This window comes from Notolabrus celidotus, chromosome 18 (assembly GCF_009762535.1).
Source record: "Notolabrus celidotus isolate fNotCel1 chromosome 18, fNotCel1.pri, whole genome shotgun sequence".
NCBI classification, from domain to species: Eukaryota; Metazoa; Chordata; class Actinopteri; order Labriformes; family Labridae; genus Notolabrus; species Notolabrus celidotus.
In genome coordinates this window covers 20,345,438-20,370,547 of record NC_048289.1, presented here as the reverse complement: position 1 = coordinate 20,370,547, position 25,110 = coordinate 20,345,438, and the positions used below count along the sequence as shown (strand labels likewise).

The following is a 25,110-nucleotide window of genomic DNA, read 5'->3' as shown; positions in this document are numbered from 1 at the left end:
TTACTGCGGGACGAATCTCTGGCAGAGTTAAACAGACATCCTCGCGTAACCCCGGGCTACAGGGCGCTCTCTCTTTGATCTCTTCTCTTAACTGACGGCCCGTTTTGTTTTCGGAGGTCCAGCTCCTGAAGAAGAGTGCTTCTGAGGGCCTTTTGGGACAACGTATGGGTTTTGTACTTAAACGCAAGTGTGGACGTGGCAAATTGTTTTTTTTACCCTCAGCAGGGAGTTCCCAGCTATTACTGAGAGAGAGAGAGAGAGGGAGAGAGAGGGAGAGAGCGAGAGACAAGGTGAGGCAGATAGCAAGACAGGGCGAGTGTTTAGGGAGCAAACAGAGGGAAGAGACAGCCTTTGATGTCCTTAAGTAATAAGGAACAGAGACATAAACACTCTCTGTTTTCTGTCTGGTTGCCGTCCTCACAGCAGGACATTAAATATTCAATATCCACTCCTCCTTGAGTTGTATGGGAGATGAAATTGGATTCCAGTACCGCTCTTTGTTGCTAATAACTGATGAATTATTCTGTAAAGGAAGTTCTCAGATCAAGGAAAAGGGGTTTGAATCTGTCTAAAACAAAGTGTAAACAATTCAAACGTCAGGGGTTAAATGTTCTAACCCCGCAAGGCAAAAATTTAAACAAACACGTCCCAATGTTAGCAGCCGGGTGGAAGCAGCACATGGGTAAACATGCCAATTAGAGAGATCCATGGCATACAAGGAGGCCTCCAGTCCATCTAATAAATGGTTAAGCACCGGGTCATTTCAAACCCACCAGTAAGAGCCAGCACCCTGCTAATAGAGGCAGCTTTGTGCCGCAGACAATCAGGGTTTGGAAGGCCCCGCATAATAAATACCATTTATGTCCTGCCAATTAGACTAGCAGTGAGCCCATTCAGCCGACCGTCTATTCTCCTCCCCGCACACAAAGATGATCATCAGGGGAGATCAGAACAATTAACTCACTATCTTCTCCCCCTGCTCCCCATTGTCCAATATCCCAGCCATTAAAATAATTAAGGAAATATTGTAAACCAATCCAGCTGTTTGCTTTAATTGAAAGTGTGCACATGCTGAAATTTGGCATTGAGTGGACATGGAGCAGGAATATAAATGAAGCCTACTCCATTGTGTTTGTTGTTTTCTGGAAGATGTGACATGTCTGTCTGAATACTCGCAGCCAGAGCAGCGGACAGGGGAACAAATTGATTTTGTTGCTCAAATGATAAATTACTGCAGAGCGAGAAGATAAAGTAGAGGAAATTGGAATCTGTCAGCCTGATTGAATCATGGGATGAAAGTTAAATCTGGAATCATTTAGGTGGTAATTTTTAAATTACCATCTTGTGGTGAAATTGATGTAATTTGATTTATAAACAATAACTTAACTACACTTTTAGAGGACTATAAAAACATGGCTGTGTTTCACCCCATAACATTCATTTTGACATCAGCAGGTTCAAACAAGAGTAACACCTCACTCCTGTGTAATTTGATACTGTATTTACTTCAACTCATCATTATTATTTTCAGAGATAGTTTAGGGCTTTTGTTGAGAGGATAGGACAGTGGTTGGAAACTGGGAGCGGGGATGATATGCAGCAAAGTATTGAACTCAGTCCACCAGCTCCAAGGACTGAAGCCACTGTTCATGGGGCATATGGTTTAGGGGTGGGCAATGATTTTCAAATATTCGAATAATCCTTCGCTTAGTAAAAATCGAAGAGTTACTCAGAGTATTTTCTCATTTCAAAAGTAAAATTTTTCATCATTTTTACTGGTGCCTGGTTGTAATGAAGGATGCACCGATCCTACTTTTTAGGTCCCGATACCAACATCGATACCTGGGCTTTGGTATCTGCCGATACCGATACTAGCCGATCCGATCCCGGTATTGATTTAACAATCTCAATTCCTTAATGTGAGGATAGAATCATGTTTTGGCAACTTCAGGCTTTTCTGACTTTGTAAACCAAAATAAAATGAACATTTTTAAACTGACAGTATCATTATTCAAGAGATTTTAAATGTGTACCAGCAGATTGGTGAGTTAATCTTCATTTTGCAGTATGCTACAGCTGACGTAAAATTCTTCCTTTGGGCCTCCATTATATTTTTCAGTGTGACTGCCATACGTCGAAACATTACTGCTGCACACGTTACAAGTTTTCGGTGGAGTTGTTAGCATGAGAAGTGTGACATGCAGCTAAACTGCAGAGCCTCGTAGTTATCCTCCATCATGCTCCACCAGGTAAAAATGCACAGACCGGTCGGCGCTGATGACATAGGAGACGCACATGGCTGTTGTAAACACAGTAAGGCATAGAACTGAGATGAATAGATCTGCCATATGGATCGGCACTATATATCGGCCCCTTGTCACCGATATCCGATCTAGCTTTTTGAGTCCGATCTAGCCAATCTCAGATACCAGCATCGGATCTGTGCATCCCTAGTTGTAATACGGTGTTCCCGCCAGACGGTGGCTACAGATTGTCTTAAAGCTGTTTCCTAACCGCATTAGCAAACAGTAGAAGAAGAATGCTAACTGCATTAAATAGCAAAAGATGAAGAAAACATTAGCAACAGTCACGGTGATTTTCCCCGTTTCTGAATCTCACACTACTACACGTATTTCCAGAGACTGAGCATGGCTGTAAAATGTGAACACACATGACATGCCACATGACAGAAACACACAAACAGGCTGTTAAAGGGACAGGTCTTTGAATAGAAGCCAATGATTATTATGCACATCCCCAATGTGGTTCAGCTGCTAAGCTAAGCCGGCTCCCCTTCACTTATATTGAATTGATTCTTGTATTTATCGTCGTACTCATTTGTTAAGCAAAAAAAGCCAAAGCTTCTGCACTGTGTGGATTTGTTGCTTTTTATTGGTCTGACCAGTCAGATAGATATACCTACACTGATTTCAAAGCTCCCGTAAGGAACTTTTGGACTGTCTATTTTGGCGCCCCCTGTTAACAAAGATCTTCGCTCTCTGTTAATTTTGTCCTCTGCATAACTAGACAGTAATTTCTGACAAAAAAAAATCTCACTCTGCTTTCTTGTAACAGTCACAGCGTATCACACAATGTTTTACTCATCAAGAAATGCTGTGCACTACTTGCAAAGTTAATGAGCAGCAAGAGTAATTAGTATTATCACCTGAGAAGTGTTGCTGCCTTTGCACTGTGGCTGAACTACTTTAAGTTTTACAGACTTAAACTTTCTCTGTTTGCACTTTGCAGAAGTGCAAGACTGTTTTTACAGAAACACCTTAAGTTTACAAAAGTGTCACACTGCTGTTGTCTTTGCACTTTGGATGAATGTATTTAATTCCAAGGGTGGATCTGCTTTATTTTTTGTATTTTCAAAAGTCAGAATGCATGTACTTAATATTTGTATGTATTGAAATGAGAAATACATATTAGAATTAAATCAATAATTTCTTTATTATCTTTGATAATCATGCAAGTAGACTCATAATACAGTGTATTATATTACAATCGCAATACTGTCCACTGTAGTCACAATTGAATTGAAGCAGATAAAGTAAATAACATCATTAAAATAATATTAGCATTTAAGATTATATTAACCAACAAGCATCTGCTTTGCTAGGTGCTCTGAAACTTTTGCTGCAGTGTTGAGAATATTGTAAACATTGGAATCAGGTACTTTGTGTCCTCCAAACTTGTTAAGACATTATTTCTAAACCCCCCAAAGCATTGTATGCTTAATTTATGATCTGTAAAACTATGTTTTATCATATTGGCATACTTTGGAGAACATTGTGGATACTGAATTATACCGATAAATCTGTGATAGGCCAATATTGGTCTGCTGATGTGCTGAAATTAAAACATTGAACAAATAAACAATTGAATTTCGAAAATAAGTCATGGAATCAATTCATAAACCAAATATAGTCTACACTTTTGACTCATCGAAGTAGCCACCTGGCACCTTTTTCTTGCCATTTATTTAGCAACACATTACTTTCTGGAGTACAAGACTGTTCAAATATTGCTCCCCAGACAGAGGGGGTTGGAAGTAATCAAGGACAGTTGGGACACCAGTAAGAATTGGTAGCACCAACTTTCAAAGCTTGACTAACCTCAATTGCTGCAGAACAGCAAACCATTTCTTGTTCCCTGAAAAGGGCCTTTTATATATAATTATATAAGTATCATTATAAGTATAATTCTGAAATGTACAATCTTTTTTCAGTTTTGGGTAATCTTACCCTTTCTTTTTCAATAAAGCTGATTCTGATTACTTTTTTACCATTTAAAGCTATTCAATGGACGTGAACTGCTGGGATTTCAATAAAAAAGTGGAAAAATTGGGACATTCTAAAACTTTTGACCGGTAGTATATATCTCTCAAGTTCTACTTTTTTCATTGTCTTTAAAAGCTGCAAACAAAGTATCTGTAAGACGTTGCACTATTTATTATAAAAAAAGAAGAGAAATGTTACTTCATACTTGTGGTGGTTAAGTTTAATATGTTGGACTTTAAAAGCCAATTTTTTTTAATTCTAACAAAAAGACAGAGCAGATTAATCAGGACTTTATGACATTAATTTATAAAATGAAACCATGTAGGTAGTTTGTGTCTCTGGTGGTGCTTAGCGCCTCATGAGAACATATCTTTAGAAGAGACAAGGCAAAATAAATACACTTGCTTAACCTCCAAACAGGCGAGGATGCTTAAAAAAAACTGACTCCAAAAAGAAGCAGTTATCTGATTTTCAACCCAAACAAATAGCTTCTCAGTGGCAGTTTGTTTCCTCCTCTCGTCCTGAAATTGCACCGTTGTGAGCACTTTGGGAGGAGATGGGCTCCGTGATACTGCGGGTATCTATTTCAGAGAGAGTAGTTTTCCTCTCACTGTGGGGAAGCCAGTTTGCTGTCAGACTCTCCACTCTGTGATATGTACAGGATTTCTGCGGAAACTATGAACTCTCCTCTCGCTGCAGGAGCACTTCCTCACACTGTAAGCGTCAATATTTGAAGATGAAGTGGAAAACAACCCTGTGCTGCTGCTGCAGCTGTTTCTGTGTTCTTTCCTGGGTTAATTGTCTGCGTTTATATTTTTTAGTGCTTTGGGGTGTCCCTGAATGTGAAGCAACAACAGCAGCACAAACAAAGGCTGTGATTTTGAGAAAAAAAAGAGGGTCTTTTTCAGATGGTGTGCACTGTCACAGTCAGTTTAGTCGCAGATGTGCAGATGAAGTCGTTTCCAGACGTGACTACAGAGCGTGATTGTATCTGAAGGACGCTGTATTCTCTGGACACTGCGTCTGCTGTCCATCTCTGTTTCCCCTGGAACTGAACTGAGCTTTGACTGGAGCGTAAATGTTGGAGGACTGTCTCACCCGAGGGACGAGGATAGAGGGTGGGGGAGTGAGGGGTCTCTTGGCTACTAGTTTAGGTTTGATTGGTGGTTTTTGGCCGGAGAAGGGGTAACATCTGTGGTGTGGCAGTGCCAAGCTCTCCATGTGACAGCCACACTGGTGGGACCAATTGTTCCGAGTGCAGAGAACAGTAATCACTTCAAGCCCAAGTGTTGGTGCTGTGTGTTTTCTCCCTCCCCTCTCCTCCACAGATCCCCCCCTCTCCTCCTTTCCATCCTTGGTGCGCTGATTGCGTGTGTTGTCTAGCTTCCAGACTCATCTAAATTTAGCATCTGTGAATGTGTGTGCTTCTCCAGGAGACTTTATCCACCACTAGAAATTAACATCTTCTTTAAGCACCCACCACGTCTCCCTCAACAAAGACACGTTGGGAACAGTCTCGGACAGAACATAAAATAAACAAGACCGGTTTCATCCTGCTCTTGTCAAACACTGGCTTTGTAAAATGATATGAAAGCTGCCTTATCAAATCTCGACCTCTGCTGCCCCCTAAAGAGCAAACTATAAACAAGCACCGCAAGGTAGAGCTGTCTCGTCTTCGTCTTCTTTTCCCAGACTGTGAAATCAAAGCACACAGACGTGTGAAGAAAGCAGCCGTTCATCAGCTGACAAATCTCTCCGTTTACCTTTGATGCTGTAGAGTGGGGGTCTGTTTGTTCCTGGTTGGTACACTGCAAAAGCTTGTGTGCATTATCTCCTCAAATGCAATAGATTACTGCAAAGCCAAGGTGTTGTCTGCTCTTTTATGGATGAAATAATTCATATTGAGAAGAAATGACCAACAGGGAGTCTGCTTTTGAGACCAAAGAGTGGTCCATTTTTCAGTTTCCTTTGCTGCTCTAAAGCATGATAGACAACAGGGCTTTTAAATGTGCTGCTGGGCGCTCTGTTGTAAGAATGAATGCTATAAAGGGGTGCCTGTAGGTCAAGGAGCCTGTTGTCAGATAAAGTCACTGCACAGCTCAGGGCCAGCTGCTGAAATAAGGCCTTCCACAGCCATTCATGTAGCCATACAGGGAGATTTATTGCACCGAGTGTCGAGGTGGTGCTACAGAAACCTGGGGAGAGTGAAGCAGACACCTAATGTAGGACGTAACCCCTCAGCCCTGTGCATTAACACTTAAAACCTACAAGATAAGGTATCATATAGATACATTTTGCAGGTGTGAAAACATTTTTGAACGAAATTAAAATTATAATTGAGCAAATAGATGCAATAATTAATAAGCAGTAAATTAAGTAATAATGATACTAATCATATCACAGCTTTCATTCTAGTGGGGCAGTTCCATTTTTCTAACCTGTCATGCCTCAACTTGTGCAAAATGACTATGTTTGAGTTTTATTTGATATTGTTCATTAATTATCTTTTAATCCAAGATAATTGTTATTTTGTTCACAACCCAAACATCATTAGATCTTTTTGCTTGTTTTGGAGTTACTCTTTTTATTGTGTGTATAAACGTAGATTTTGTCGTTATGAGTGATTGGTTGGGTTTCAAAAGAAGTCAAAAAACTCAATATTCCAGGATCCTTTCAATTTTACAATTATGATACATTACCTACACCAAAATTAGGAATGTCACATGATATGATGTGATACGATGATACGATACTTTAGGGTACGATGCAAACGGTACGATATGATGTGATACAATGTGATACGGTACAATACAATGTGATACGATATAAAACAACGTGATACGGTACAATACGATATGATGCAATACGTTACGATACAATGCAACAGAAACATTACGATAAGATCGGATATGATGCAAACAATACAATGTAATACTATTCAATATGATACAATACAATGCGATACAATACAATTCGATACAGCAATGTGATACGATATGATACAATGCAATACAATACAATACAATCAAATACAATAGCTACAATTCAATAGGATGTGTAAGAGATAATGTATGGTTAGCAGGTTCTTATGGGAAAACGATCCCGACAGGGTGAGACAATACGGACCAGATCAGCCGAACATCACAATTAATCAGCAGTCCAAAGAAAGAGGGAGACAATACACCCGGGGCCTCATGTACAAAAGGTGCGTACGCACAAAAACGTGGCGTACGCTCTTTTTCATGGCAAAGTTCAGATGTATCAAGAGTGAAATGACCCTGGAAATGTGCGGTGCCTCACGCCAACTTCATGGCTGGCATACACACATTTCTACAGCTGTTGATCCTTGCGCACAGATTCATACATCTGGATATTTTTGTGCATACGACGTTTTCTGGATTTTAGCATACGCAATGTTTCAGTAGGAAATCCATGCAAGTCTTTGTACATGAAGTCCCCGGTCTTTTTCCAGGACCTGGTTTAGCAACAAGGCTTGGCTAACTGCATGTAGTGAGGCTAATGCTTTATTCTGCTTTCCCTGCCTCCTTTTTCAAACGTCAGGATCTGACCCAGCATGGATTAAGACAGGTATTACTGATTTGAAGCACTTTTCAGAAAAGACAAAGAACTGGGATCCACATGGTTAATGCACTGTGACTAGCCATGTTTTGAAAAATAAACATTTCGTGTCAGCTTGATGAAGGCTACAGGATAGGGATCCATAAGCAGAGTGAGGAGGTTGACAAAAACAGGCACATCCTATATTAAAATATAGGATGTATTATATTAATATTTTGGAGTTATAGGCCTCCCCTGGAGAAAACTCCACCAGCCGCCACTGAGATATGATATGATATGATATGATACACTAATGTTGGGGTATAAATGTTATGTTGTTGCTCCTTATTTGTTTTGTTTTTGTATTGTCTTGTAAGTCCATATGGGCTTGGCACCTTTTTAGTGCATGACACGATAAATAATGAATAAACTAAACTAAACTAAACTAAACTAAACTAAATGATTGTATCACATGCCAGGACAATGAAAAATTGCTGACTCTTTATTTATTTTTCCCCGCCCTTAGCAAAATAAATAAAGAGTAAACTTTGGATAAATACATAACTTCTCAGTTTCTTCTTGACCTTTGAGTGTTACAGGACTCTAATTGTTTCCAAACTTTCCTTTCCTTCCCTCCAGCACTTACAAAATCCAGCAAATTTCCAAACAGCAGCGACCGAGTTGCTGGACTGGTGTGGTGACCCCCGAGCCTTCCAGCGCCCCTTTGAGCAAAGCCTGATGGGATGCCTAACGGTAAGTAGCCAGTTGTGATCCTGTACTGCAGTCTCAGACTAAAAGGTTCAAGGACAATGAAAGTGCTGCGAAAACAACTGCTGCATTGGCTCTTTCCATAACTCCCTCTGGGATATGAGGGAACTAGTGTTTAGCTGCCTGATCTTCACTGAGGTCACTGCAAAATAAAAAGCATTTCACTTTGTTGAAGCTACCAGGATTCAGTCACCTTTCAGTGACTTCAGTAACAGTTTGTGCTGTGGCTCATGAAATCGGCACACTGGAACAGAAAAAGGAGAGAAATAACGTCCTCAAACCACAAAGCAATCAGTGCTTACAGGAAAATACACAATACACAAAGCCCTTTATTCCCTTCCTAAAACGCCTGGGGGCTTTTTGAGTAATTGAATAATTTGTATCCCATGACGTTTGAAAAAAAGACTTGACTTTTTACAGTCGTACGCTGTAAACAAAGATTGAGTTTGGCCAGGATGGCTACCATGACTATTACTGTCAAGAAGATTTGTGAAATTTTCAATGAGTTGGCAATGTTACAGAAAACCCCAAGGAGAGGGTCATATTCTTGTGAAGTGTAGATTTCTTCATTGCCTCACCTGTTTAGCGTACAATTACAGGGATTTTTTTCACAGAAAATCTCATTCATGAGTTGCTCACCTCCCTCAGCTTTGAAATCACTCCTGATTAAGTACACTGCTGTTCCTCCTATGACTAAATAAATAGTTTGTTTGCTTCTAGCAATAATGAACATTAGCAAAATATAATAGATAGATAGATAGATAGATAGATAGATAGATAGATAGATAGATAGATAGATAGATAGATAGATAGATAGATAGATAGATAGATAGATCTTTATTTGTCCCTATTAAGGACATTTGTTGTCACTGTCTGTACAAGAATACATACATAAAACATACACAATAAACCCCCACCCAGCCTCACAACAATGATGCACATCAACCTACATATATATACACCGGACACATATATACAATTGTATTTTTATTGGGATGTCTTTTATTTTTGGCAAAATATACCAAAGATTTAGAGAGACACAGAAAGTATCAATTCAGCCCATTAGCTAACTTAACCCTCCTGTTATGTTTGTTTCTCTGGAACAGAAATTATGTTTCTGGGTCAGTTTGATCCGGGGCATATTCAATTATCCAAAAGTGTCAGAGCCCAAAAAAATCCCTATACACATTTTTTTAAATCTAATTTTTAACTCCACTACTAACCATTTAAATCAAGATTTAGTCCATTGGTGTTCTTTAATTCTCACAGATCATGGTTCAATGAGGATAACTCACTCGTTTTTCATTAAAATTAATGTTAAAACTTTTTAAATATACATTGGAAAGCCCTAAATATAAATACAATAGTTTTACATGACAAAGATTTTTGTTAATTTATTTTTCATTTTGATTTTTTTTTCCTAAATGAAGTGATAAAAATTAACAGGACACCTCTTCTGTCACATGCTGCCCAGATTTTTATGCTGCATTTAGCTGGTTTGGAAGGCGTATATCGCCTTAAATAGACTTTCAAAAGGGTCAATTTGACCCGCAACATAACAGGAGGGTTAAACATAGGTTGCTGATTGCCTGCAACACATTAATGGTTGCTATTCACTCAGCTACATTTTGGTATATATTCGGCAACCGTATTAATTGTTCATAACACAGCCTCTGTTTGCTGTAAGCAACAATAGCAAAGGTTGCTAGTTACCTGCAACACAAGAACAACGAGAGCCGTAGTGACAATTGTTAGCCGTCAGTTTAGCTATACTTTGGTATTTTACTGGCAAACTTGTATTTGAATCTGCTGACCGTTAAGACAGAGTAACAGTTAGCTGTTTGCTTATATAGGACTCTAAAGTTAAAAGCTAACTGTGAAAATGAATGTTTCAAAGGCAACTACTAATTGTGTATACAAGACTCTTTTCCTACCTACATATGACATTTTATAGATTATTGTCAAAGCTTTTTTTTATGACTTAGGTTTTATTGGATTTTAAATTTTCAACAGCACATCAACAACATACAGGATCAAATAGTGCCAGGCCGAAGAGTGAAAATAAATAAATAAATAATGATAAAATGTGAGAGTTTGACCGGCATGAAAAAGAATAAAAAACAAACAGACAGATAAACAAAACAACAAACAGAGAAGAAAAGTACTGTATAGACAATAAAAAATAAATGCACAAATAATGAGAATAAAAAAATACCAGTATTAACAAGACATTTTGGGCAAGTTCACAAGATGTCCATCATACCACTGTCAGATATTGTTAAAGCTTTTTAACAGAATATATCTGATAAATATCTCCTCTGATTTTTTTGCACAGACAGAGCAGTCACTGAATGAATGAATTACAGTTTATGGGCGAAAATAGAGCAGTTTGGTGGAACAATGGATGGTCTGTGAATATGTCAATCACCTGTCACCCTGAGCCATAATGTGCTTTAATATGCACATTTCCATACTGCCTGCAGCAGTAGATAAGAGATACATAGAGCTCCTATTGGATGCAATTTGTGACCCCACCAGGTGAGCTTAGCTGAGGAAAGCAACGGAACCTGAAAGATTTGTACTTGGGCATTTGAAACAGTGAAACCGCTGTGACACATCCTTCCATACAAGTGATTGTTTGTGTTAGCACTTAAATGTGCAGCAGCAGGTGCCTTTTTCTCCATTTCACCAATTCAATTTGTACCCTGCCGTGAAAATCTCAAGGCTTTTCCTCTTAGTTTATGGGTTGTAGAGACCGTAGTGGGAACCACACGGGAAGGGAGCGCAGAGAATCTGATGTAATTGTAAAATTACCCGCTCTCAGACTGTAATGCTAACACTTCACTCTGCTGCCTGCACATACTGATGTCAGACAGGGGGCTACACTTCAAAAAAGAATATTTTTCAATTTGTTAAATATCATTAAACCAAGATACATTTGTAGACTTAAAAGTACAGTCAACCAACGAAAAGTGAAAATATTTTTTTTTACATACAGTTCCAACCAGACCAAAATAGACAACCTTGAAATATAATACCTCATTATATTTATTTAATTTATTGGCAGGCTGCAAAAAATAAGAAAACTAAGGGAACGATTGGCCGTAGAAATGCTAGCAAGATCAGGGTTTACGTCACCTGACCATAGCGAACTGTACTGAGCAGAACCGGACGGCTTGGTGGAAATGCACCATTAACTATTGACTAATTACGTTGCATTGTTTGTAATGAAAGATATATAATTGTGTCGCACTATTTTGCATGAAACAATTAAGCTTTTTTTTAAGCTCACTAGGCTTGGTTTTGCTTTTGTGTTGTTTAATTGGTTATTCAGTGCAAAGAAACGTTTTGCTTAACTGATATCATATTCTGTTTTATTCATGATTTTCAACTTGAAACCAAGCAGCAACCTCCGGTCTAAAAATATGAGTCCAAAGCGTTAGTGCTAAAAACTGCAGTTCATCGAGGATCCGCTTGAGGCTTGCTCCGGAAGTACCAGAAGTCACATACACATGAATGGGAAAAAGCCGATCTTTACAGCAGAAATAAACATGTTTACAGCCTGGTACAAAAGACGAGTGTAGTCTGGATAGCTCATTTCTCGATCCGCTCTCACTGTGAGGGGGCTGCCTGTTGGAACACTGTAGCTGTTGGCTAGGAGGCTCAAACTCCGCCTCTTTACGTCACACTGGCTCGACAGCAGCAATATGGCTGCCGCCGCCAATTGGCCCCAAAACAGCACTTCAGAAACAGATGGGTGACGTCACGGATCCACGCATCTTTCACAATCCACCACCACAGCTCCCTGGACTGTGCACAATTTTAAGTCCTGAAATTAGAACCACTTGTTGTGACTGCTAACACTAGAATTACCATTTAGCAAAATATCCCTCACAAGTTTAGATTATAATTAGACAGCTTATGCACATATATCTTTTTCTTAATGGGGGATTCCTATAAATAAAGGCCATATATATACATACTCTGTTTTGGTGTCAGGTCAGGACTATACTTACAGGAGGTAATGACATGGTGCAGGGAGCTGCGTTCAGCTGTACTACCCCAGGGCTTGTCTTGAAGTCTGACAGCAGGATTGAGGCTGAAAACCGGGCAGGGAGAAGAGTCTGTTTCTGGTGAGGCATGTTGGTCCACACGGCTCTTAGTACGTCCTAAAGGCCTACATGGTCTGAGCAGGTCTCTTTGAGCTGATAATGGTGTCGGTAAATCACAGCAATGAGTGCTACATAAGGCTGATTTACATGCTCCTACTGCGGCATGTGGATGCTTCTCGTTATGTTTCCTCTCAGCCTCAGCGACACTGGAGGCCACATTTTCCCTTCGTCTGACCGTCCATTGACTCAGATGGAACTGATAAACTTAGAAAGACTTTATCTTTCAAGTGAAGCTGGGTCTTTGATCTAACACAGACTGGTCTTTTTGATGAGTTTAGAAAAAAGGATGAGCTTTTATTTCATGTTCTCAGTTAAGTAATGTGTGGATGTAATGATGTGTCTTTCAAAATGTTTGGCTATAAGTCGATTTTTCTTAGTGCTGACTTGTTTTGCAGTATATCTCAAAGACTAAATAACAAAGTTCAATGGAATTAATTTTTTTTAAAAAGACCTTACCCATGAGATAAGTAGAAGTCGAGAGCCTTTACTGTAGTTCATGTTTAGTTTAACTATTTTTTCATCTTCTTCTTGGATGAATAAATCAGGCACATTTGTCCCACGATGGTGTCATATCATGCATTTGAATGCAGATAAAAAGTGTTGTTTTCTGAAAAAAATATAGTGCATTCAAAGGACTGTGCAGCCTTAGAATAGACGTGAACTTTTTTTAGCTCTTTGTACTCGTCTCTGTTGTGGAACTGATAATGAAATTGGCATTTTTGTGACCTACTTGGAGGTCTAGAGATTGAATAAGACAGAAAAAAACTGGCGAATGAAGATAATTGAGCTGATAAACCGTCTAAAAACCTTGTGTGAAAAGACGAAGACTTGTACTAACTATGTAGAACAGGGGTTCCCAAACTTTTCAGCCTGTGACCCCCAAAATATTGGTGCCAAAAACTCGCAACCCCCACTGTCCCTCAAAGTGATTTAATGTGGCTTCATTTAGATGGTCTGCAGAAATTTAGCCTACCTATATGAGCATGTGGCTGTGTTTCCTGTGCCGTTATTAATTAACCTACTGCTACTGATGCTTATAATAATAATAAATATTTGTAGATACATTTAAAAAAAAAACATTCTGGAAGAGATCTTGCGACCCCCCACTTTTGGAACCCCTGATGTAGACGAGGTATTCATTGACCTGTTGTTCCTTCTCTTAGTATTAGTATCACAACATGTTTCAGATTTCAGACATCTCCTTAGGTTTTCAATGAGATAAATACAACTTTCAAATGGTGCACAGTCATCTAGTAAACTAAACTATTAAATGTTGTCACCTCTTTAGTCTGCACTAGAACAAACAAATAATTGTATTTTTTAAATTATTCTAAGCCTTTGATTTTGGTCAAATGTTGTGTCTAAGCTGTAGTTTAGCCACCTGCCATTAGCTGGGGCTGTTGCCACTATTGCCATAATTTCACAATGCTCTACTACATGGATGCAAACTAGCACAGATGGCGCGGTTTGAAAATCGAGACAAACTTGCATGTAAAGTGGTTAAACTTGGATATAACCACTCTACCGAAGCAATGTGTAACAATTATAGGCACGTGGACTTAAACCTGTAAGAAGGAGTAAAGGCTGGTGGTGCTAGCTCTGCTATTGTTAGTCCCACTCACCACACCAATTTCCCATTGTTTACCTGCAGACTCAGTGACCTCATGTTTAGCTGTGTGAAATAAATTGTGCTCAATTTTGTCAGATTTGTTTCTTACGTTTGTACTAGTCACTCAGAAGTTAAATTTCTGCTTGGAAATCACATCATTATGTCCCTACTTTTAAAAAAAACTCACAAAAACCTTTTGTCATTTAGTTATTGCCTGACCTAGAGTGAACCACAGACCTTACTACAATCTGTCATTGTCCTGACTCAATGTCTCTTGCTGTCTTTGTGTTCAGGTGGTCAGCCGTGTAGCAGCCCAGCAGGGCTACGACTTGGACCTGGGCTACCGGCTTCTGGCTGTGTGCGCTGCCAACAGGGACAAGTTCACTCCAAAATCAGCAGGTAAGACCAGAGTTTTCTCAACCAGCGTTTCAGGCCATCTGGCCATGCTGGTCAGTCTGGGCTCAAAGTTTCTGTGGGCATTCTTGGCAGCATTTGATCATACAACCATCAACACTCGTAGTAGAGTTTCTTCACACTCCTGAAGAGCGCTGCACAACTAAAAGATTAAAGAGGGAAAATATATTCTTTCTTTTGTCTTCTCTGCATGATTAAGAGTTTGGTTTTCTACAAAACTAGCTTCAAATAATAACTTTTCTTTTAGACATAACTCTATTACCTGTGTGATCTTTGACTTCCTCATGTTGCATCCAGAACTACAGCTGGGTTCTGTTTCTCCTCTGGAGTTTTAGACAAAGAGTGTACAGCAGCATTATCCATTCATCACAGACAACAGCAAAGTACTGTATCAGGGATGATGAGTTCCTGTTTTTGCACATAACAGTCATCTCGGTGCAGTGATGGATTATTGGGACAGATGTATACTGCTAAATGTTGTTATCAAGCTGGTGAAAAAGCATGCTGAAGCCTGATGGGAATGAAGACATATAGGCTGTCAGCGGCTCGGCAGATAACAGGAATATTTCGTGCTCCTTTTACAGTTTTTGATTTGTGGTTTCCACCTGTCTTTGGTTACAGCGGAGTTGTGCAATTGCTTCTGTGCGCTTAAGTCGACTTGGACATTAAATCCAGAGCCACATATTGTTTGAATTTTCACTCATGTTTGCCTCTTTTTGATTTACGGCATCTGCGGTTTTATATCTTGGGTAATACGAGGCTTCAAATCATGCAGTGTCACTCTTATGTCAGCCATGGGAGGAGGAATCATTCTCTGCCTGCAATTAACTCGCTCTGCCAAATGTTCTAATTCTACTTAATGCTAAATCAAATCTCAGGCCCTACTTTATGGGCTTAGATAAGATTGCCAATTGATTCTCTGTCTGAATAATTTCCTGCAACAGTAGTCTTTTGGAAACAAGTACTCGAGTCCAGGCAGCATCCCAAAGTGCATTTCATGGACAATTATCTACCTGTATAAGCATGAATATTTGAGAGGAGATACCCACAGAAAGAGGGAGAGAGTCTATGGAAACCCACAGAGGAGGCATTCTCCGGCAAAGCTCTTTCGAGTGGAGGCCCCAGTCGAGTACGATGAGACAGAGAGTGCTCTCTGGCTCTTAAACGACACTCCCACAGGGCCTCTCGGAAAGGGCCCAGTCCCCTGATTTCCAGTGGGCCATTGCCCAGTTATGGGGGAAAGGAGCGCGAGTCACATGACAGAGCTGGGATCGCAGAAGCAGGTCAGCCATCCAACTCCACAAACAGACGAGTCGCTGTCTGGTGTTCACTGAGGAGAACAATTCTAAGACACCAGATTAGGTTTTGTTGGAGAGGACATTGGATGAGCTGGATGTTATGTTAATTGAACACAGCATCGTGGGCAGGGTGGTGTAGTGAGGATGATTCTTTTAGCTAAATCTGATATTTTTCCAGGATGTGATCCAGAAAGTTTCTTATCTTGTTTATCATTTTTTGATCAACAGTTTCATGCAAAAGTTCATCAGGCTTTGCCGGCGGTATAACTAGAGATGCATGACTTATTTGTTGTTGTTGTTGTTATTATTGTTTTTGAGCTGATAACTAATATAACCTGCTCCTAATAGTTGATTTAGACTTCACTATTAGTGCACTTAACACTAACAAAAGTTCTGACTCTTCAACTATCCTTTTTTTCCCACTCCAGACATGTCAACAAATAAAACACAGGTAGTTTTCAGAAAGTCAAATGCATCCCTCAGTACAATATGAAAGCTACATTCTAGTCTTCATCCAGCCACAGGGCCATCAAACTAAGCAACTCACTGCACTTACGCCAGAAGTCCATGTGTCTGCGGTAAAACCTACGTGACCCACACCTTTGTTGATCAGACTGTTAATGTGGGTAGAGGTCGCATCACAAGTCTGCAAAGTAATGGCGGCTTGGGAGGCTACACATGGGTTCCAAATGCACCATTAGATGGTGAAATCCTTATCGGTTATGTACCTCAGAAAAAGGTAAAAGGTACTTTCTGTCGTTTACAATTTTTGTTGAATCAGCTCTATGACACTTACCTTCTTTTTGTGCTAATGCCAGCTGGGGCTACAGCTGCTTCTTATTTTTGAATAGATTGTAACGATGATGACTTATCGGGTGACTCATAAGATTTGTTGAGTTAAAACCAAGCAGGAACCTCGGGTCTAAAAATATAAGTCCAATTTAGAAGTGCTAAAAACTGCAGTTCATTGAGGATCTGCTTGAGGCTAGCTTCGGAAGTACCAGAAGTCACATACACATTAATGGGAAAAGACGATCTTTACAGCAGAAATAAACATATTGACAGCCTGGTACAAAAGATGAGTTTAGTCTGGATAGCTCATTTCTCGATCGGCTCACACTGTGAGGGGGGTGAATTTTTTCTAACGTGGCAATTTCGAAGATATTTAGATTCTGAGTCTTTCAATGAGAGGCACAGCTGACTGCAGGAACACTGTAGCTGTTGGCTAGGAGGCTCAAACTCTGCCTCTTTACGTCACACTGGTTCGACAGCAGCAATATGGCTGCTGCTGACGATTGGCCTCAAACAGCTCTTCAGAAACAGACGGGTGACATCACGGATCCTAAGTCCATATTTTATACAGTCTATGGTTAAAACTTGCCGACTTTTTCTTCTCTTGGCCCATGTTTTGCAAATTGCAATGATGTTATCATCGTTTGAAGCTTTGCAAAACACACATTTGTGTCAGTTTTACTGTTGCTGAAGCTGTGTTTTTTGTCGTTCTTCTTCTTTTTGCTTAATGGCAGATCATATATTGCCACCTACAGGGTCGTAATGTGAAGGCATTTTAATATAAAAGTGAAAGTTGTTTTCATCTGAAAAAATTGTATCGTTGGATTAAATGATAATGACCAAATATTCCCATTATTGGTTGATAATTTATTGAAACGATATATTTTGTGTATTGTACCTGGAATTTATTCAGACTAAAATAGATTTAGTTGATGGATTGCTTAATAATAAGAGCAGCCCACAAGCAACCATCTGCTGGATGTGCCAAGTATTGTAAATCCTGTCAGTTACATCTGGTCTAAGTTAAGGGCTTCCTAGCAAAGCACTTAAATCTTTTCATATTTGTTAGTAATTTTGATTACCATGTTATGCCCCTCTTTCCTCCTTAAAATGATGTGACATTTTTGTTTTTCCCTTGTGTACAATCTCCATAAAATCAACTTTAATTTGCAGTTGTAGCACGACAACAACACATGGAAAAGACACTGTAAACAACTCTGATGATTACAGCTCAATTACACAGCTCTTCTATGCAGATGATAGAGTTTTATATCCAAAAGAAAAGTTCTCAAGTTCTACCTTGTGTCTCTCCCAAAAAAAAAATCTAATTTATTCTCTGAAGAGTGTTGCATCATGCATGTTATAATCTACTTTGAAAATCTGTGTCAAAGTGTGGATTAAAGGAGAGTACAAAGATCTCTCTAGGTTACTATCAGGGCTGTCTGCCACAGAGGACATTAGGTCAATGGATCAGCACTAATAAGTAAATCAGATTAGATGTCCTGTTTTAACTCGTCTTGGCTCTGCCACATTGCTCAATCGTGCCATATTACATTTCTCTTATGTCATCTAAACTCTGATTGTGAACATGGAAAGAAAGCTGAGAGGGAACTGTGCTGAGAGGAAGGCAGATCTGACTTCAGCAGCAGGAAATCGATGTCCACGGTGAACTTTGGGCCGAAACAGGTCGTAGCTTTGATGTATTGATTCATCATGACATTCCTTTAACATTTTGAGTTTGGTTTAATTTTTGTGCTTAGGTGGTCAAAAATCCAGAACAGACCTTGATCTAAATTGACAACAGAAAAATATACGTTTTCACTTCAGGAAACTTCATTATTACCTCTTAATGATTTTATCAGTGACATGTATCTGAATTTCTGCAGAGTTTGGTGTAGATAACATCTGATGTGTTCGTTGTATTTTAAACGCCTTGTCAGCAGACTGGAAATGAAAAATGAGCCCTGAAATAGATTTACTCAGGGGGCTCGGCCAGTTGAAGTCCCTTTGCCTTTTTTTGCAAGCGGCCCACAATGCTCGGGTGTAGCTTGGGGGAGGTGCGGCTGTCTGCTAGTAGTGACCTCTTTGTGAATGAGATTAGCCCGCTCTATTAATCTGTGACTACTCGGACTGTCTTACCGCAGGGCGAAGCTGCGCACGTGAAGCTATGGCGACATCAAAGCAGAGAGATCACTTGCTTTGAGTGGATAAACTCATCAGGGTCTCGCCTCTCACGTCGCAGGGTACATTATAAACCCTGTTAGTCAGGCCTTGTGCGAGACTTCAGTGGTCCGGGCTGGTTCGACAAAACGCTTAATCACGTTTTTTTTCTCCCTCCGCATTCCCAATTGTTTTCACCTCAATAACCTCTTGGAATTCCTCAGCTTGAAACAGTGAATGGAGGCACCGACTCACAAGAGAGGAGGGAGTTTGCTGAAGTTTTTCAGCCCTCGAGTCGTTCTTTCTCTCACGTAACAAACGGCTGGTGAACCAGCCATTCAGAAGATAATTAGTTGGGCTCCAGCTCTCGCTCTGTCAGGCCAGTTTGTCTCTACACATGTTTTACACATGCAGGGCTGTTTGCAAGTTTGATCACTACACATCAAGGGTTGGAGTAGATTAGGACATCTAAGCAACAGCTTTTATCTTGTGCTGTGTCTTGTTGACTTGTTTTTTTACAGTGGGAGTTTTTACTGTAGGACTTCTGAGGTCTCAATTTTTTTATTAGTTTGAGCTTGAGGAAGCAGACGCTAGTGTATGAAATAACACAGAATCAGAATCAGAATCAGAATCAGCTTTATTCGCCAAGTATGCTTGAACACACAAGGAATTTGACTTTAGTAAACTGTGCTCTCTTTGTACAAGGCATAAGAATAAGAATAAGAACTACAATAAAAAATAAAATAAAAATATAATAACAATAACCTTAGCTATAAATACAAAGAAACAACAAATAGGCTTGACTAATATGTACAGGCTAAAATAATATGATAAAGTGCAGTGGTGAGTTGCAGAGGTAGTTTTTACAAGCACAGTGATCCAAACTGTTTCACACCGCAGGAGAAATCAAGCTAGAAAAATCACTGTGACATTTAACTAATATCAACTTATTCTACATCAATAGAGGTGTAAAAGGTAGTCTCAGAGTGGCTTCAGAATGTGCTCAGCATGGAAACAAAATCAAGATGTTGAGTAAGTGGTTAAATTCAAAGTTATATGATGAGCAATAGAGTTTTAGGCAAACAAGTAAGTGTTTGGAGAGAAGACTTTGACTTTGAAGAAGAGTTGACTCCAGTATAGGACATGAAGATTGTCTTAACCCTCCTATGTTATGTTGTGGGTCAAATTGACCCTTTTTAAAGTTCAAAAATCTAAAAGAAATTGTTAAAACATTTGTTTTCAGTATGAAACTTCTGCTTGGCTTAATAGATGAAATCACCATATATAATTAAAATAGTTAATTTCAAATATTTGCAACCACCCCCTACATGTTTATATTACAAAGATACTGTTTGTGGGTCAATTTGACCCAGAAGTCCAATTTGGGGGCATTCAGAGGTTCCTACCATTTTAGGCAATATATGCCTTCCAAACCAGCTAAAAACAAGCATTAAAAACTGGGCAGCATGTGTAGAGGCGTCTCTTGTTAATTTGTCAACATCACTTCATAAAGAAAGAAAATTTAAATAGTAAAATAAAATGAACAAAGTCTCTGTCATGTAAAACTATTTAATTTATATTTAGGTCTTTCCAATTTACATTAAAACAAGTTTTAACATTAATTTTCTTGAAAAACGAGTGAGAATTAAAGAACACCATTGCACTAAATATTGCTTTAAGTGGTTAGTAATGGAGTTGATAATGAGATTAAAAAACAATTTATAGGGATGCTTTCGGTTCTGACACTTATGGATAATTAAATATGACCTCGGTCAAATTGACCCAGGAACATTATTGTTGTTCCTGAGAAAAAAACATAACAGTAGGGTTAATATTAATATGGAGATCACGCCTTCGCCCCCTCCCATTGTAAAAAGGTGAAACCAAAATACGCCATTACTTTCTTTACATTAAAAAAAAACGATATTACGTTATCCCATACATGTTCCTGAAGTTACCAATCACTTTTAGTAAACCCAAGATGCCTTGTTTTTACACTTTTTATCAAATGAGTACACTGAAGCACAATGCATGTGAGATTTTTTGCAAAATTTTGTGTCACCACAAGAATTTGAACAGTTACGTAGAGTTGAGGAAAAACCACCCAACTAAAGTTTGCACGTCAAAGTTTATTAGTTTTAAGAATTACAACTAGTATAAAACAAGCTATGAATTTACACTGTGTCTACTCTGGAGTGTATAATCACTGGATGTGAATTCTTCCTCCCAGCCATGATTGATGTGTTAACTTGCAGTCAAGGGTGTAAGGGCTGTAAATCACCCGCAGTGCTCTGAGCTGATAGTAAATACCAGGAGAGCAAACACAGACAGGAGAGACCTGAGATAAGAGCTTGTCTGTCCTTCCTCTCTTCTGTGTCGCTGTCACACTTATTGTGTGTGTGTGTGTGTGTGGCAGCAGGAGGTGATTGGTTTCGTCCTCAGCCACTCCTCTTGAATGAACAAAAACGCACTGAAAAAAATTGGATGTTGTAATCAAAGCTGTTGAGGTGACATGGCATCATCACTATCACACAAGATAAAGATGACTGGTATAGTCATCCTTACAAAAGAAAAAGGGGGAAGGTTTTTATTACATGTTAATTACCATGTTATTGAGCAGTTTAAGTTAAAGGACCTACTCAAAAACTATTTCCATTGAACCCTATTTTTCTAATTAAATGTTTATTATTATTGAGTTCAGCTACAGGACACTTGCACCAATTTGACGCTTGAATTAGTGTTGCTTGTGCTTCTTAAGTGTGAGTATTTTTGTTTGCAGATGACACAATATTCTCCGCCTCAGGTGGTCACAGTTTACATGTTTTATAAGGGTGTCATTATTTATCCAAAAGCTTTACCAAGGCTCATGTGTGCTGAAAGACAAATGTGCTCTAATTGGCCCCTCCCTCACTTATCCTAACTCTGTGCGCATAAGGAAGCCACAATACCCAGACTCTTCCCCCTCCCCTTCGTCCTCCTCCTCCTCCATGCCCCTTAATTACAATGACTAGTTTGATGGATTAAGTTGACTGTATGCAAAGACAAGATTTTGGGATGAAGTCACTGCTTAATGCACCCACCTGAGCCGTCTCCATCGCCCACTTTTTGGCGCGAGTTGCAGATCATCTTCTATGTAACAAATGTTGCTTTAAATCAATTGATTGAGGCTTTTTTTTTTTTTTACTCGTTGCTCTGGACCCAGGCCAAGATACAGGCTGTCTAGCACATTAGGCACCACCCCCCTTTTGCAGGTTTGAAATGTGAGCTGCCTGCATTTTTTTTTCTCTCCTCTCCTCTCTTCCCTCCCTCCCCTCTCCTCCCCTCCTCTCCCCTCCCTCTCTCCCTCCCTCCTCCCCTCCCTCCCTCCCTTCTGGCGAAGTGGCTGTGGCTGCTTCTGTGTGATGTGTGTATTGGGAGAGCAAGCAATGGATCACTAGACAGAAAAAGAAGATACATCAATAACTGCTGCATACATCCGAGGTGAGGAGATAAGCATTTCTCTCTCTCTCCCTCTCTGCCTGCCCCCCCCCCCCTCCCCCTGTCTCCCACCTCTCTCCCCTCCTCTCCCTCTGTCTTTAACCCTTTATGCTGCAGAAGCCGGCTCAAAATTTTGCTGGATTATTCCTGCCGATACGTACCTTTCTTCTTCTCTGACCACAAAACGTGTGTCCTCCTCTTCTCCTCTTTCTGTATGAAGTTTCCCTGATTTTTTTTAACTCCTCCTGTTTTTCCCTCTCATTGTCTCTGGGGTATTTGTTGCTTGAGTGCAAAGAAGCCGGTGGCAAAGTACAGCAGGAGCCCATTAGCAATGACTCCATCTGTGATTGGTTTTTGCCTGCGAAACGGAGAGAGCAGCCATGAATAATTGATGTGTATTGTGCAGTCAGTCACTGGACACGCAGGGAGAGAGGAGAGGAAAACAGAGAGGAGCTGCTGCCCTCAGACACCAAGGGGGAAGAGGAGAGGAGGGGAGGGAGGGGTGGAGAGAGAGGAAGAATGTTAGAGAGAAGAGGAGGAAGGTGGGAGGGATAGAGAGAGAGAGAAAGAGACACACAGAGAAAGAGCTTTAAAATAGCTGCTGGCTTCAGTAGTGCAGAGATTAAGGCTGCCCTGTATCGCCTTTGTTCTGCTGTTGCACATTTGTGCTCAGAAGTGTTTCTAGACACGAGTCCCCCTTTTTTTTGTGCAGTGAAGAGTGAGAAATAAGCAGGGACATTGCTGTAGTTAGTCTGCTTGAAATGCGGGTGGCATTTTAGACATAGAGAGGGGGAGTAAAGGGAGTCTTTGCTGCTGCTGCAAGCTGTCCAAAGGAGGATACAGCAGTTAAAGAGGGACATGTTTGCAGGGGTTGTATCCAGTGACAAGAGTGAAGGTGGATCTGCTACTGCTGAGAGGAACTTCATGTTATTTCACCCTTTGGGGGGGTGCACAAAGAGGTCTATTTCCTGCATTGGTGGGTGCAAGCGGGCACCCTGCCACGTCTTAAACTAACAGAATGAGGTTTGACAGTATGACGAGTGCCTTGCAGCGCCCCGCGTGATAGAGTTGCAACAGCTGACTGCTGCATTTGACCCACTTACAGCTCACACAGAAGGGGTCAAAATGGCCTTGATTATCTCTCTCCGAGTCGAGTTGACCTACTTGAGGCGGCGTTTTCCGCGAGACTCTTGGCAGTTTATCACATCCACTCCCCTTGGTGCCACACGGCACAACCAGCCGGGCTCACTGCAGACACGCACAGATTTATCTGCCTGTGTAGTAATTTACTGGTTAAGATCCTGGATTCAGGGTTTCTCCTGGTCCTTTCAGGTCCAGGTGGAGTGTGATTTTTAAATAGGAGCAACAGGTTCAACATTTAGACAGTCAATGGCACTGCGGTAATAATGAAATTTGAGTTGAAAGCTAATTTTAAAAGAGTAACAATAGATTTCAGTGGTGATACAGAGACAGAGCAATACAATTAAAACACCGATAGACAGCCCAGCATGTTTTTAACACTCAGGTTCTGCACTTCTTAATTAAATTAGATAAGTGCTACTCTTCATTAATTATATCAAGTATCAGTTTTGATGATTTACGTGTAAATGACACATCCAGTGTTGAAATCAGTGTTGCACCGAGGGGGTTAGAGATGGCTTGGGGAGCTTTTGAGAACTGTATTTGAGAATTTTTAGGTGTTAATTTAAAAGAAAATCATCCATAATTCCTGAATTAGTTTTACCACACTTAGTTTATGAAATTGCAAAAAATAAACATATCGTTTATAGTGATTAACCTTCTTTCATATTCCATATTATCATCACTAATATATTTGTTAGATGCTTTTATCTACAACGGTCACAACAAGCTCAGTAATGTCCAAGCTTATGTTTTTGTTTTATTTTACATTAAAGCAAGGCCAGTTTGGATTTTTAATGATAGATAATTGATTTGTTGTTGAAGCTAGCTTAATGACAAACAAAGTGAAAGCACCATAAGCAGCATAACAGACTACTGAGGGCCGCCAGTGACAGGTAGAATACCCCTCAATGCTAATATCTAAACCCTTAGCAAATCTTAAGCGTCTTTTGGAAGAATTCAGCCAATTGTTGCACCTTTTTCAGAGTTTCATTCAATTCATCAGGAGTAAAGTAATTTGAAAGTTTGAGAACCACTTGTTAAGACCATGCCTAACTTACAAATCAATAAAAGGTACAGACTTTTATTTTAATAAGTCCCATTCATCAAAAGTTTTTCCTGTTGGGAATGTTAGTCTCAATAAAACCCAAATTCAAATCTGAGAAGGAGCAAGCTACTATTATTTCAACGCCTTTTTACATGAAAAGGAACATTTTTAGTTGGAATATTCCTTTTATGAGCGACCAATAGGAAGTAGAGAAACTCAGCTGGTGTGTTTTTTTTTTCTCACATTGACCTCATGTGAGGATTATCTTGGCACGTTGATTTCTTTATTGTTTCTCTTTTCTCTTTCTCCACTAAGAGGGGCTTTGTTGAGCTCTACAGTAAAGTCCTGGTCTGGGCAATTATTCAGAATTTCCTGAAACGTGTCTGTGGAA

The 25,110-nt window shown here is 39.8% G+C and overlaps 1 protein-coding gene across 6 annotated transcripts in view; it reads left to right on the top strand.

Annotated features, from left to right (window-relative positions):
* The window catches only part of LOC117830512 (zinc finger MIZ domain-containing protein 1-like), a 245,299-nt gene that overhangs the window by 188,960 nt on the left and 31,229 nt on the right, over window positions 1-25,110 (top strand). For 5 of the 6 annotated variants that reach the window (XM_034708659.1, XM_034708657.1, XM_034708658.1 and 2 more), the window contains 2 exons: window positions 8,481-8,594; window positions 14,684-14,789. In XM_034708659.1, coding sequence (XP_034564550.1) covers window positions 8,481-8,594; window positions 14,684-14,789 — 220 coding nt within the window. Of the gene's footprint in view, window positions 1-8,480; window positions 8,595-14,683; window positions 14,790-22,430; window positions 22,535-25,110 lie in introns of those variants that run through there. The other variant, XM_034708663.1, reaches the window with a different exon arrangement.